A 13742-nucleotide genomic window follows, 5' to 3' on the forward strand; every position below is an offset into this window, starting at 1 on the left:
TAGATAGATAGATAGATAGATAGATAGATAGATAGATAGATAGATAGATGGAGCAACATCTGCACAAAATTAGAGCCTGAGTACATTAACTAATTGAACATGAATCATTACCTTGCGCTTTGGCGTGTGAGGCCAGCAGGCTCCCTAATAGCAGAATCCACAGGTATGACATCATGGGAACGCGCTGTTCAGCCTTTACGGATAAATGGGGGCTCACTTTCCCTGCCTGTGTCCTTTACCAAGGTCAATTAGCCGACTCGGAGGGTTTCAGGTGGATTTAGAGGGCGTGTCTGTCCTGTCGGCGTGCCTGCTGTGCGTTCCTGCGTTTTCGAATGAGTCCCGCCGTGCTTCCCTTGGAAGGTGCTCCAGATGCTCTGGCTCAGTGCGCGCCGCCGCGGATCCGCCGCCGTCTTTTGTCTGGATTGGAGGAGAGAGGGTTAGGTCTTTATTGAAGTGGGCGGGTCTACCGAATACCGGCGGGCAAGGCTGTTGCTGTGGTAACACGAATTGATCCGTGATTTGATTTGTTTCGGCAGCATAAATGCCAATAGTGTGACTGATCAACAAGTATTTGTTTTTATTCCGGTTTTCCCCTCTGAAATCTGTTTTGTGACTCACCTTCTCGTCATTATAACCATGGGAACTAAGGACACACAGAAATATTTCCCGTACAACCTTTACTTGTACACTTTACTTGTCCATGTCACGCATAGCCTACACTGTAAACTTAGAGACACTCCTAACTAGAGGAAGGCTACACTTAACATGCAACATGCTTAAACACATAGCCAATATTTAAGACATTGTGCAAATCACAAGGCATAACCTCCTCAGGCTCCTGTTTGTCCCACTCTATCCTACTTTAACACCCATAAAGTAGGATAGACACGGGTTTGCTAGCACAAAGAGTCTCAGCAAATAGAAAATAACATTAGACCAATGAAGCTTTTATGAAAAATAAAAAAGCCCCACTTTAACATAAACTCGGGGTGTGTCTGTGCCTTAAATTTTTGGTTAAGGCATGTTTGATCCTCTCTCAGTAAAGCTACTTGCAGTGGAGTAGCCAGACATTTTACTCAAATAAGAGTAGTGGTTCTTATTTACGCAAGTAAAAGTAAATAGAACAAAATACAAGAATCCAAAAAATAAATAAATAAATAAAAAAAATAAAAAAATCCCTCCAAAACATTACAGTTGGATTGAGATATTTTTGTAATCAACCTACAAACATATTTAAAAGCTTGACTCCTACTACATACAAGTTTAGAATACAGCCATTGAATGTGGATCTGTGTTCTTGGTTTTGTTGTTGTAATAAAGAATATATCACAAAAAAGTGTAAGTTTTTCATTTTCACTGCTCATACATTTGCACTTCCATTGTAATATAATTGAAAAGTGAATTTAAGTTCATTTTTTGAAAAATCAAACACACTGTGACAAATGAAAGTGTTTATTACTGTTAAATTTGTCCAAATATCATCATAATCTTGGAATATCACATACAATCATGAATCTTGAAGACTGCTGACAAGGCATAAAAATCACTGCTTGTGACACGCTGTCTTCAGTATTTTCAAACTAAACATATTAACTGAACATGAATCATCTTCCCCAGCCAGAGTGAGAAAAAAATGTAGTAGAAAAAGGTTTACAATTGATGTTCACTCAAGAGCTTGGCAGAGACTCACAAAGAGTGGATTCGGTTTCAAGAGCCTCCAAACATAGATTTGTATTCAGGACACAAACTACAACCTTGAATGTGGAGAAAATGAGAGGATGGATTCTCATGTACCTAAGTTCTTTTTTAAGAATCAAACTCTTAAACTTTCTGGGAGGCAACAAAACCAATTGCTGGAGTGTAAAGCTTCCGCACACAATGATGATCTGATCTGGGAAGCAGAGTCACCTTCTGTTGGTCCACTGTGTTTAAAAGTCAGTGTAATGTGTAATTGGATCCATTTATACTTCCTTCCGATGACGAGCTAAATGGAGATGGAGATTTTGTTTTCCATCAGGACTTTGATTACTTTTAATCCTACAAAGCTCTCAATGTTTTCCACTCATCAGGCTGTTCCTTAAGATTCCTTAAAACAATGGGTATAATAGTATGGCATATTTTAAGACCTTGGTAATGATATACAGAAAATAATTTCCACCATATTCAAATCTAAATACTAAAATTGCAATGGCCTTCATTATTATTTTTGATTCAACTATTTGGGTATTTCTTGTGACCCAAAGAGCCTGTATATTTTTAGAAAAAAAAAAAACAAGAAAAAACAAACATGTTTCTACGAATACCCAAAAAGATATATGAACTCAAGACTTCTGGTGCCTACATAATGCCTCTATTTTCACAGGCAGAACAAGTAGAACATCAAACATTTTACTCCACTTTTTTTAGATGCTTTCTGGCCTAATTTTGAAACGGAAGGTGGCGCCATTTAGCTGTTTTCTATTGGTTCCAACCTACTACAGTTTCTCTCCATGGCCTTACAGAACCAATTACAAACATTTAGCACATTTTTTTAAAAAGGTTTTTCTCATCATAAAACATAATTGTGCAGTACATAAATTGAAAACAATAGCTTGTTACAATTTAGTACAAACAATTGTTTTGGTAAACGAGATTTTTATTTTTGTAATAGAGAGGATACTTAAACTTTTGGTTATATTAGATGGAAAATAACTAGTATACAAAGAAAACTCTGTATCACTGCACCATCAGATATTCTGAATGTAAACAGGAACACACCCAGGTGATTTCCCTATTACCAGCAGGTGTGGAGGAAATACGTTTGTGGTTAGTCAAATGACATTCAAAAGACAACATATAAAGATATGTTGTCCAGTTAAAGTCGGATTTTAAACACAATAGGTCAAATAATAGATATTAAAGATATGTAAAACTAGCAGATTCATGTTACAAATGCTGAATATTGGGGAAAAATGAAACAAAATGAGTCAAAATTATGTTTTTAATTAGTTTTTAGTACAATAATTACATTTGACTCATTTACTATAAAACCAACATAATGCCTTAGCTTCAGAACATATTGGTAAACGGTACATCCTGAAAAAAAAAAAAAAAAAAAACAAAGATTTGCAGCAATTCTCAGCACAACATTCAGATGTCAGATCCATTTGGCACCAAATTTCACCTCTCAACTGTTGTGATGAAATAGTTACTTATATTAATTGGTTAATAAAATATAAAACAGTGAAGATGAAATTGAGTTACCATTTCTTTTGGTCACATCAGAGGAAAACAAATGGTGAGGCACATTGACGGTTGACGTGTTTTTCTTGGCCATTCTTTTTAAAACACCACTTGATTTGTTAAGGCAATAAAGCTCAACAGTACAGAAAAGGCAGAGTTTTGAACTCGCATATGTGCTGCTTTTCGCACAGGCTAACAAGGTATGACACTCAAGTACACACTCGGCATTGACTTTAGGTTGTACCTTTGGTCGAACATACTCTTTGCTCCTTTCTTTTAGAAAAACAAAGTCAATCAGTCTTATATTATCCACCAGCCAGCTGTACCTTAAAAGCACTTGGTCATCACAATATTGGTCAACTTTCAATTAGCAGTACCAGATATAACAAGTCTAGTATGGCATTAAAAGCCAGACTAAAAGGAATTTGGGGATGTAGTGGTTTTCTGAGTCTGTAGTGTGAGGCAGAAAGTGCTTCAAAATTTATACGCGTCTTTGGCGAGTCACCAAACTCCTGGATATTACAAAAACTGTTGTTGAAATTTAAAGCAAAAAAAAAAAAAGTCAAATGAGCACAAAAAAAAAGACTTGAAGCTGTTCAGCAGTGATGCAAGTATTCACCCCAAATTCATGCACTTAGTTTAATTAAATATTGAAGAGTTCTCCACAGAAGGCAACACTAATTTGAGTTACATATAACAGGAACCTTCTCATGATTAGACTTGAAGAAGTCTGCTGTGAAATCCATTTATTTACAAAGAAACAAAATAACAAAAAGCACACTGATTTTAGAGTTTTGAACAGTTTGTACCAAACTTTCTTCTTGGTTACGCTGAAGATGGGGGAATAAAGTCTTGATTGCCTGCTGACGTACAGTTAAGACACAGGCATTCATAAAAGATGATTCAATTCAATACTTGTCTTTAACTCCATGGGCTGTTTTCAAGTAAATAAATGAACGAGACAGGAGGAGTTGGGAGAAATAATATCAGTATCACTGAAAGCAAAAAGGAGGCAGTGTTTGTGGTCTCAGCCTGTCTCAGTGAGATGAAATGATGACCGGCTGAAGGGTGATTTCTTTTTTTTTTTGGTGCAGTGGTTGATTGGCCATCGAGAAGGCTCACATTTTATTGAAGCACTCTTTGGCGTTGGACCACACTTGTATTCCCTGAAAAAGCAGAGAGGTGGCAGAAAATGAGAATGTTTGAATTATGAAGAATGTTATACAGAAAAAAAAAAAAAAAACTGAAATGAGAATGTCAAATAATCAAAACTTCTAAATACATAAAGAGAATTTATTGGGGAAAATATGAGAAGTGTACCTTTTTACACATGCTGATCTGCATGATGGCGTAGCTGATCAACGCTTCACGCAAGTCTTTTTCCTTCTGCTCATTAAACCGCTCAATGTCGTTCCATGCTTTCTCCACAAACTCTCTGACGACACAAACACAACCTATTATCAGTCTGTCTGTCAGGAAGAAACACAACCGAGGATAAGTGAGAAGAAGAGGAAACTAACAATGGATGATTTTGTATGCTCTTCAGTTATTCATGTGCTACTTCCTCTTTTTTTTGTATTCACGCAGGTGGCTTTTGTATATGAAACCACTGACTAGACAGGCAGCTGTGCAACATCATAGAAATGCATTTTCGACTACAGGGCTGAAAGCAAGACTCAGCAGGGTTTGTTTGGCAGGGTCAAGCGTCTAAGCAGACACAGCGTGGCAGGTAACCGTGTCAACGGAAAGAAAAGACAGGAATTGTGGACTCAGTCCTGCACTAAGAAGAAACTCAAATAAGGACTCACAAGAGCTTAAAAGGTAGCAAAGTCTTTGTTTTTGTCTCACGCTGACTGCATGTCATCAATAATTTCTCCATTAAACATTGGCCATTAAACGTTGACAATGAAAACCTTTGAATGCATAAAACACAAATCTAGATGTCTGCATATCTGAATAACTTGCAATGTCATGATGACCATTTTCTCAGCAATATACAGAAATGTGCATTGTCTTTCTGTTCTGGATTCAGAGTTAACATGGACCTTAAAAAGTGAGCTGCCTATGCAGAAAAATAAGTTAATTCAATTCCAAGAGCATGTTTTCATTCCAGTCAATAAAATTAATCAGAAGTGCTATCGCCTCCCCCCCCAAAAAAAAACTGACAATGAATGGAGAGACGGTGTGTTCCAGCTCGCCATGAAAATGAACGGAAATACCTACAGTCCAAGTTATGCAATCTCCCAATTGGTACATGCACTACTGTGACTGCATAATAAGCCCCAGGGTTTTTGGCAGGTTCTTGAATTTCTTTAGGTAAGAATATCATGTGTTACTTTATGAGCTCTTTCACTTTATCATATAGTAAGACGAGTTCTACTTAATCAGATGGTTGTTTTTAATTCTACAGGTCAGGCAATCAAGACAGGAATGAAAATGAACCCGAGAACGATTGCTTGATGATATGAATCATTTAAATTAGACTAAAAAAGTAAAAACAAATATAATCCGAAAAGGGACAAATACTCCTAAAGCCTTGGTATTACTCAGGTATTCACTTAAAAGGCTGTTTCATATTATGAACTGCAACTTTAGAAAGTTTAAGCATGAAGGAAGGCCTTACTGGGACTCTGCGTTCTTCTCCTTCAGAGCGTCCTCTCCCTCTTGGATACTCTGTTCCAGGGCTGCCACCTTGCTCTCCCTCTGCTCCTGAGTCTCTTGGCCAAATAATTTACTGGTCATTCCCTTCAGAGAAAAGATGCGCACCGTCTGCATGCACACACAAGAAAAGAAAGGACCGTGTAAAGTGAAAGCAGAGTCAACACATTGCTAGTTGCACAACTATTCCAAACTTTAGTTACAAAAATGAAATAAAATAATTAAATACATCACTGGTTAAAAAGTCTTACTGGTGCGTTTTGAATTGGACAGATGTTTTTATTTGGTACAAATGAGTGAGAAAGAAGTTGTTGTTGTTGTTGTTACCCCAGTCTCCAGCTCTTCCTTCTGCTGCTTCTTGTAGGAGAGGTCCTGTGCTGCCATCTCCAGCTCGTACTGGATCAGCTCATGTTTTCTACAGACTGACCTAAAACACACACAATTTATTTTAAATGCAAAAAGTAAAGAAACTTGAAATTAATATTTGTTCCAGCCAATGGAATTCCTTAAAGTACCTAATGTAAACATAAGGATTAGAAAAAAAGGACATGTAATCTTAATGCAGCTCCATTAACAGACAGATGTTCTGACAGGATGGCAGCGTTGCAGATGTTCCAAACAGGAACACAGTAAAAGGCTCTTAGAGGACATGCATTATCGCTTACAATTTGTTGTGGCTTGGCAACTGTGCAACAGCAGCACCAGCTGCTCAACTGTGCCATAAGCTGCTACCCACATGTTTTTAATTCATCCTTAAAAACAAAATAAAGGCAAACGGAACTCTGCTGATACACGGGACACAATGTGAGAGTTAGGTAAACCAAACAGCCAACTGGGAGATGAGGAAAAACCGTCGAGCCAACTGAAAGGCAGAACGCCCACCGGTTCACAGTGTTTGCATTATGTCAAGCCTTCCAAGTGGTAACTGGGGTTTGATTTTCTATTATGTCTTACATAATCAACACGGCCTTGATACATGTACAAAAGTAACTGTAGCCACTCTTGAGTAATCATTAATTTTTAAGGATACTTTGAGGTCTTGTAGAATATCTGTTACACAGATAAACAGACTTGTGGACCGTTTGTATACTTTATTACACATATTTTAAAATATGAAGTAAGCATTTCAAAAAGCAGCATGTTTGCTGGGTTTTTTTTTTTACCGTTATAAAAATTACAACTCAAACTATGTGACAAATGCCAACTACTATTTGTTCTTCTGATTTTCCCTGTACTATGATTAATACTTTGCACATTCAAGTAGTTCTACATGGAAAAAACAAACATTTCAGGAAAAAAAAATAAAATAATCCAAACCATTTATTAAAAAACAGCAGCAAAAAAAAAACAAAACAAACAAAAAAAAACAGTAGTACTGATTTGTAAAGCTCTTTGACAGGCAGGTGACTCTGAAGCAAAATGGAGGATAACATTTTACGGCTGCTGATTATAGGAGTTTCAGTCTTTTACAGTAATTTACCTGACAGCTTCCGTGTAGAAGAGGTATTCCTTCAGCTGGTCTGCATAGTGCTCTTCTTCTTCAAGAATGTCATCTATTGATGCAGCATACCTAGACACAAATAGAGGCATTTGTGTAGAGATAAGCTAAAACAAGATATGCTGTATCAGTGTGTGTGCACACAGTGCTAATCTGTAACTTTGATAAAATAATCAAGTTTTACCAGAAAGGTAAAAGTTAGAAAGTCTCAGGCTGCTACTCACGTATCCATGTGATGGCCAGCACTCTGCAATCCGTCTCCCATTTCTTTTTCTATCGCACTCCACTCACTGAAAAACAAAGTTTTGAGCACTGATTTACCCCAACAGTTCTCTTTATTTTGTTAAAGCAATATGAGTTTTAAATAATTATTTTTTCTCTATATTCTCATATATTGCTCTGCAACTACATGCTTGGATTAGTAATTACCTTTAAAATGTTTAAAATAGCACTTAAAGCATCACATTTCTGACAAATGTAATTTTTAATAAGAATGTAAAATATTTACAACATCAAAACCTTTTAATGTAATTGTTCAATTTAGAAAAAAATGCTATAGATAATAGTTTCTTACCTGAAAACTCTGCCATAGTTAGCATGAACTTTATAAACCCCATAGAGTCTGTCTGCAACTCGCTGCAATAACAAACAGCAACATGATTGTTTTTGTTTGTTTGTTTGTTTTATTTACCTTAGGTGTACTATTAATTTCAGGATTTAAAATTGCATTCCAATTAATGTCAGAATATTCACTAAAAATGTCACATGGTGCCTAATTAATGAGTACTGCTCCAAAAGCTAGAAGGCTAACAGCAAATTACATACAGGAATTAAAAGACTGAATGCCAGTTTATGTTAAAAATTATTCACAGACATATTACAAGCATAGATCTATAAAAACAAAATATCAGCTAAGCATGTATATTTGATTATCTGTGTGTATTTGATTATCTACAGCGTTTCCAAACTTACCGCTCTTATCCTGAGTAACTGAGAGATGACGGTGCTCAAATCCTCACTGTAGTGTTTCAGAGCTGTGAATCGCCTAAAAACATGACAAGTCATCATTTGTTTTGCAGTTTATGCTAAACTTTGGCTTAATGATGCAAATATCAAGTAAATGTGTGATGAATCACTTTTTAAAACCACTCTTTAACCTGCAACCGATTTGGCTGCAGTCCTCATGGATATTGTTTAAAATAAAAGTGTAAGCTTCAGCTCCAGAAAACTCACTGTGATTTGCTGGAGTCCAATTATTTTAATAAGAAACAACAATTTCTAGGCTGACAGGTGTCTCTTTCTTTTCTTTTCTTGAATTTCTTTAGACAGAGGTGTGATGTGTTGCTTTGTGATCTGGTTTAGCCTACTTTATGTTGTAAGATAGTTTCCATTTCAGTTAATTAAAAAACAGCTTTCCACCTACTTGTCAGGATTCTTGACTCTGAACATGGCACTTAATGACTTTAATCTGGAGTCCGCCTTTTGGAAAAGAAGAAATATTTTTTTTCTGTTTATATATGACAAATAGAAAATCTACAGATTTGATGAGATTTAATATCATAAGACAAAACAACTACTAACACTAAGCAAATACATTCAATCACAGTAACTTGACCCAACCTTGTCTTGGAAACCTGTCTCCAGGACTGCTTCTCTCCATCCCTTCTCCTAAGGACATTCAGAGAACACAAGGCAGACAGAGATAAGAGTCGGAGGTCGACACCATCACTTCAAAAAATAAAAGTTGAAAGTGACTGAGAAAAACAAAAGGTCAAAACTGTGACCTTTTAGTCAGAGTATACATACTGCTGTACCTGTGTATCATTTATCCTTTCAAAATAATACAACATAAAATTAACAGAAGAGTTACATGAAAACTGCTAAATGGAAACCTTATACTGAGTCTGACATAGGTCAGAGGCAAATGATCTTCAGCTAAAATTCAGTTTTGTTTTTTTTTTCACAATTGACCCGAGTCACAAAGCAACATTTGTATCACTTTTCTACCTCAGGTTTTAGATCTGCTAAAAAATGTTCAAGACATTAAGCAACAGTGGACTAAAAAAGGGTCATAATGAGTTGTCTATTTGGTTACAAACCTCTGTGAGAAAGAGGAAGAAAATGTTATCGTTTGACAGGACAGGATGTGATGCAAGACGCAGCAGGAAGTTTTCCAGACCAACCCTCCGTCGCTCTACAAAATCTGGGTCGAGGTTATCTGCTGAAAGCTTGTGCCACACAAACTCTGCCTGCAAGAGACGCGGTCAAATCAACACATCAAAAGTAGTAAAGGTAAAAACACAGATCCAACGATTTCCATACTATGAAACTAGTTTAATTAGTAGTACATAGTTCTACCATCACTTCAATCTCACTCACCCTTTTCTCTGGCAGTGGAGGGACGATGATGTAGGGATATGTGACCAGGAGATATGTTCTGAGAAGTTCAAACTCACTGTAGCGTCGCCACAACGTGTCAGGTGCAGCTGGTGTACCTTCTTCTGAGACGGATTCAGCTGGCCTTCAGGCAGGAAAACAAATGGGATTAAACAGCAGAAAAGGAAAAAAAAAAGAAAAAGAGATATGTCACCCTAATGTTTTAAGTGCATGTATAACATGTATGAAAAAGCATACATGCTTTACTGATACTGCAGTTATCAAAAAATAACTACAGTATTTGTAAGTCTGATGTTTTTGATGGTATTCAAATTTGATGGATGATTTTCATGCAAGTGTGATAAAAAGGTAAAAGCAGAAGAAATCTGTTGAGTGGGTTAATGGTTTTCTACTGCATTGCAAAAATTTGTTACTGTGAGTGTATTATGCCAATAAATGTGGTACGAGTCAACCTGTTGTGTTTATCCACACCCCCGTTTTGAACCTGTTTGACTGAAATGCTTCTGGTACATTGGTTAACTGAAGAAAGCATGAGCAGATATGATCAGATATGCATCAGTTCATAACCTACCGTGTTTCTATGAGGTAGACAGTGTAAGTTTCTTGCATGTTGACCGTGTTCTTTCCTGTCCTCTTATCTGCCTCTGCCACGCTTATCTCCATTTTCTTCAGCAGAGCCGTGCCTCTCTCCACCATCTAAAACCGGAAATATGAACCAGAAACATGAGCAAGAGCAGCAGAGTTACGGCAATGCAAGTTCAGGTGAGCAAAAAGCTCTGACATTGTAAGTGTTTTGAGCAAAACACAGTACAAATATATACAACAGTCAAATAAGTAGGGAAAAAAAATAGACCTTGTCATTTAGTTTATGATATGCAAAAAAAAAAAAAAAAAAAACGCGGAGCACATGAGTCACCTGGATGAATATAAATCTCATTCAAAGTAAACAAAACTTCCTGTTTCGGCTGCTAACGGGCAAGCTAACACCAAGAGCAAAGTTTAAAAAGTTATTGAACTCTCTGAGCACACGCACTTGGAGCGTATTTTTCTAACATTTACAAATGTTGAAATTATCGCTGAATCAAACCTTCCATAAAACCCTGATTTCTTCTTTGAAAACCCAATGGAAAAGTATGCGCTGCTAAGCATAATTCGGCTAGTTTAGGCCATACGGGGAGTGTTTTCTCTCGGGATAACTTGAAGTTGCTTGAAAAAAAAAAAAACTTCGCTAATTTAAAAAGAATAAAATAAAAATACAACCGTGTTTATTAAGTTGTTTTCCGACTCCGTTGAAGTGATGTCGGTGTTGCAAATCACTGCTACCTCGTCGCTACTTCCAGAGTCTGCCATGATCATCTGACTCCTGCTGTTATTGCTGCTGCTGTCAGCTGAGCTGGCAATGCGCATGCGCACTACAGAAAAAAGCCCTGGAAGTTCCAAACTGGGCTTAACATAATGAATAAAATTATAAGAAATACAGAGCATACGAATAAAGAAGTCACTCAAAATTTGGAATCAAATAAAAAAGAAAAATGGTTCAGTTATCATGTATTCATTTACTCGAGCAATGTAAAGCACGTCTTTTTTTTTTTTTTTTAATAAAAAAAATTGTAAGAATTTGAAACACCACATAGTCCGTATCAGGACAATAATAGCACAACAAAATAAGAGTTCAATTTCTTTTCCATTTTTCAGTTGACAGAGTTTTGAGTAAACGTAACACCACAACAGAGAATAATATTATTGACAATAACAAAATAATCCTACACTCCTACAATACTGATTTTATCATAAGTTTATATGACTTTCTTAATGTTTTAATTGTTCTGCATGATTAATGTTTTCACCCTGAAGCCTTTTCTTTGGCAAGACTGACATCTGCTGGTGTTACATTAACGTAGTGATTTGTTTTTCCCTTGGTTCAGTTATGCACTGTTTGGATTCTCATTTTGACCATAAAAACATACCAACTTTTGAAAATGTATAACATGAATAAATAAATAAATAAATAAATAAATAAATAAATAGAGAGAGAAAAAGAGAGGGAGAGAAAAAAGGAAAGAAAGAAATAATGAAAAGAAGAAAACAAAACCATTTGATCTTTGATATATTGTCAAATCTAAACCACAAACCTAGATGTATTTTCATTGGTACTGTGTGACATACATGAAAATTAATTTGCTCATAAGTTTGAAGTGGAAGTAAATTAATACCCAGTTTCCAGATTCTTTTAACACATACAAAACCATGGCATTCTTTCAGCCTCCTGAGTCAATACTGAGTGGATCCAAGTTTCACTGCAGTTGCAGCTGCAAGACCTTTACCAGTTTTGTCCAGCTTGACAAATTTACTGAAAATGTTTTCACATTTTTGAGAATAGCTTATACCCAGTCAAATATCAGATGAAGTGTATGTGGAAACATCAAAATAAAATTATATTTTCACATTGCATGAGTCTGCAATTGGGCCATTCTAAAATTAATAACAATTTTTTATATCACCCCAATAACTCCAGTTGCATGTGACTGCATATTGTCATGCTGATAGATCTTATAAATCTACCAGGTCTTAAATTATTCTGCACTCTGTCCATCTTCCCATTAATTCTGATTAGTTCTTACATGCCTGCTTGAGAAAATCATTTCATCAGCATGATGCAACCACCACCATGATTCATTGTGGGGATGCAGGGTGATGATCTGTGTTAGCTTTTCTCCAAACATGTAAGTTTATTTATAGTCTAGAAAGTTATATTTTGGTTTCATCTGATCAGATGAAACCAAAACCATACAGAAAAAACCATGTATTTTCTGTATTACCTGCATCACTTATGGAAAACTTTAAACAAGATTTTATATGGCTGACTTTACATAATGGCTTTTATTTGACCTCTTGAACGTAAAGGTTATGAATATAAAGCACACATATAATAGAGGTGCAGACATCTTCTCCAGAATTACCATAGGTTTCAATGTCAGTCCAGTCAGCTCAGATGGCCATGTCTTGATAGATTTGCAGCTTACTCGTTCTATGATCTGATGGTGGGTGGAACAGTGCATTGTGAAATGTGCAAAGCTAAAGAAACAATTATGCTTCCTAACCTTACTTTAAAATTCAGAATAACTATTTCTAACTTGTCTCATGCGTTCCGTGGACTTCCTGTTGCTGCTTATTCACTAATTATGTCTAATAAACCTCAGAAGCCTTCACAAAAAATCAGTACTGATCCTGACATCAAGCTACACACAGGGTTTGATGAGAATAAAGGTTACTGAATAAAAATCTGAAGTGAGCACCACACTTTTTAGATAATTTTAAATAAAACTGAATGCAAAATCAACCTTTAACAATGTGGTCGTAATATTACAAACAAAAAAAATGTATAGGTTGGCGACACTTTATCATCAAATTTGTGTGTTGGCTTTTTTGTAGAGCTCACCTTTTATTTTAGATTGTTAGAGAAAACAGTATAAAACTTTCCTTTGGCTCAAGAAAATAAGGCGACTAAGGCCCAAAACAGTGTCAGAAGCACCATGGCTCAGGTTAGGTTGCCTTTAGAGCAACATTGTAAGTCTTCTGCAAAAATAAAAAATAAAAAGACATTCTGAGGATTTTTAGTGAATCTTTATAGACCCACATCTTTTTGAGTGGAATGTGGGATAACTCAGGCTAGCAAACAGAACCGGGATACGACACTTGAGTTCCTGTGGTCACAATGTTGTGCAGTGTTTAATGTTTAAAGAGAAGGGTGGGGCAGCATTTAGTGAGGAAACATTTTGTATAATTCCACTGAAAGAAGCTGAGTGTTGGGATGTGACACGGATGAAAAGGAGAACGAGGTGAAGTGAAACTGCTCAAAAAGGGGAGAAAAAGTGCCACACTGAATTGCTGTAAAAGGATCAGTAGTGCACACTCACCAGGTATGGAGGGGTTGAGGGGGTAATGGTGGGATGTGGTTTGGGGCTGC

At 36.4% G+C, this 13742-nt stretch overlaps 2 protein-coding genes across 2 annotated transcripts in view; both read right to left on the reverse strand.

Annotated features, from left to right (window-relative positions):
• Positions 1-423, reverse strand: part of LOC103156542 (protein TsetseEP) — a 22181-nt gene extending 21758 nt beyond the window's left edge. Inside the window, exon 1 of the mRNA XM_007578634.2 lies at positions 112-423. Within this exon, the coding sequence (XP_007578696.1) occupies positions 112-175 (64 nt within the window). The 5' untranslated portion in view covers positions 176-423. The remainder of the gene's footprint in view (positions 1-111) is intronic.
• Positions 424-2966: 2543 nt separating this feature from the next.
• LOC103156543 (sorting nexin-4-like) lies at positions 2967-11275 on the reverse strand. Its single transcript, XM_007578635.2, has 14 exons — positions 11036-11275; positions 10347-10471; positions 9758-9899; positions 9478-9627; positions 8999-9046; positions 8802-8857; positions 8351-8423; positions 7953-8014; positions 7603-7668; positions 7361-7450; positions 6208-6307; positions 5846-5991; positions 4543-4657; positions 2967-4388 (listed from the first exon to the last, which is right to left on the reverse strand). Exons 1-14 carry the CDS (start codon positions 11258-11260, stop codon positions 4341-4343), a joined length of 1446 nt encoding a protein of 481 aa, XP_007578697.1. The 5' UTR covers positions 11261-11275; the 3' UTR covers positions 2967-4340.
• Positions 11276-13742: the final 2467 nt, after the last annotated feature.

Source organism: Poecilia formosa, unplaced genomic scaffold, assembly GCF_000485575.1.
Source record: "Poecilia formosa unplaced genomic scaffold, Poecilia_formosa-5.1.2 Scaffold486, whole genome shotgun sequence".
Lineage (NCBI taxonomy): Eukaryota > Metazoa > Chordata > Actinopteri > Cyprinodontiformes > Poeciliidae > Poecilia > Poecilia formosa.

Coding starts and splice junctions, on each gene's coding strand:
- LOC103156543 (XM_007578635.2), bottom strand. CDS start 11,260: ATGCTCTGTATTTCTTATAATTTTATTCATTATGTTAAGCCCAGTTTG. Junction 10,472..11,035: donor AAAACAACTTAATAAACACG/GTTGTATTTTTA, acceptor TTCCGGTTTTAG/ATGGTGGAGAGAGGCACGGC. Junction 4,658..5,845: donor GAGAAGAACGCAGAGTCCCA/GTAAGGCCTTCC, acceptor TTGTGTCGTCAG/AGAGTTTGTGGAGAAAGCAT.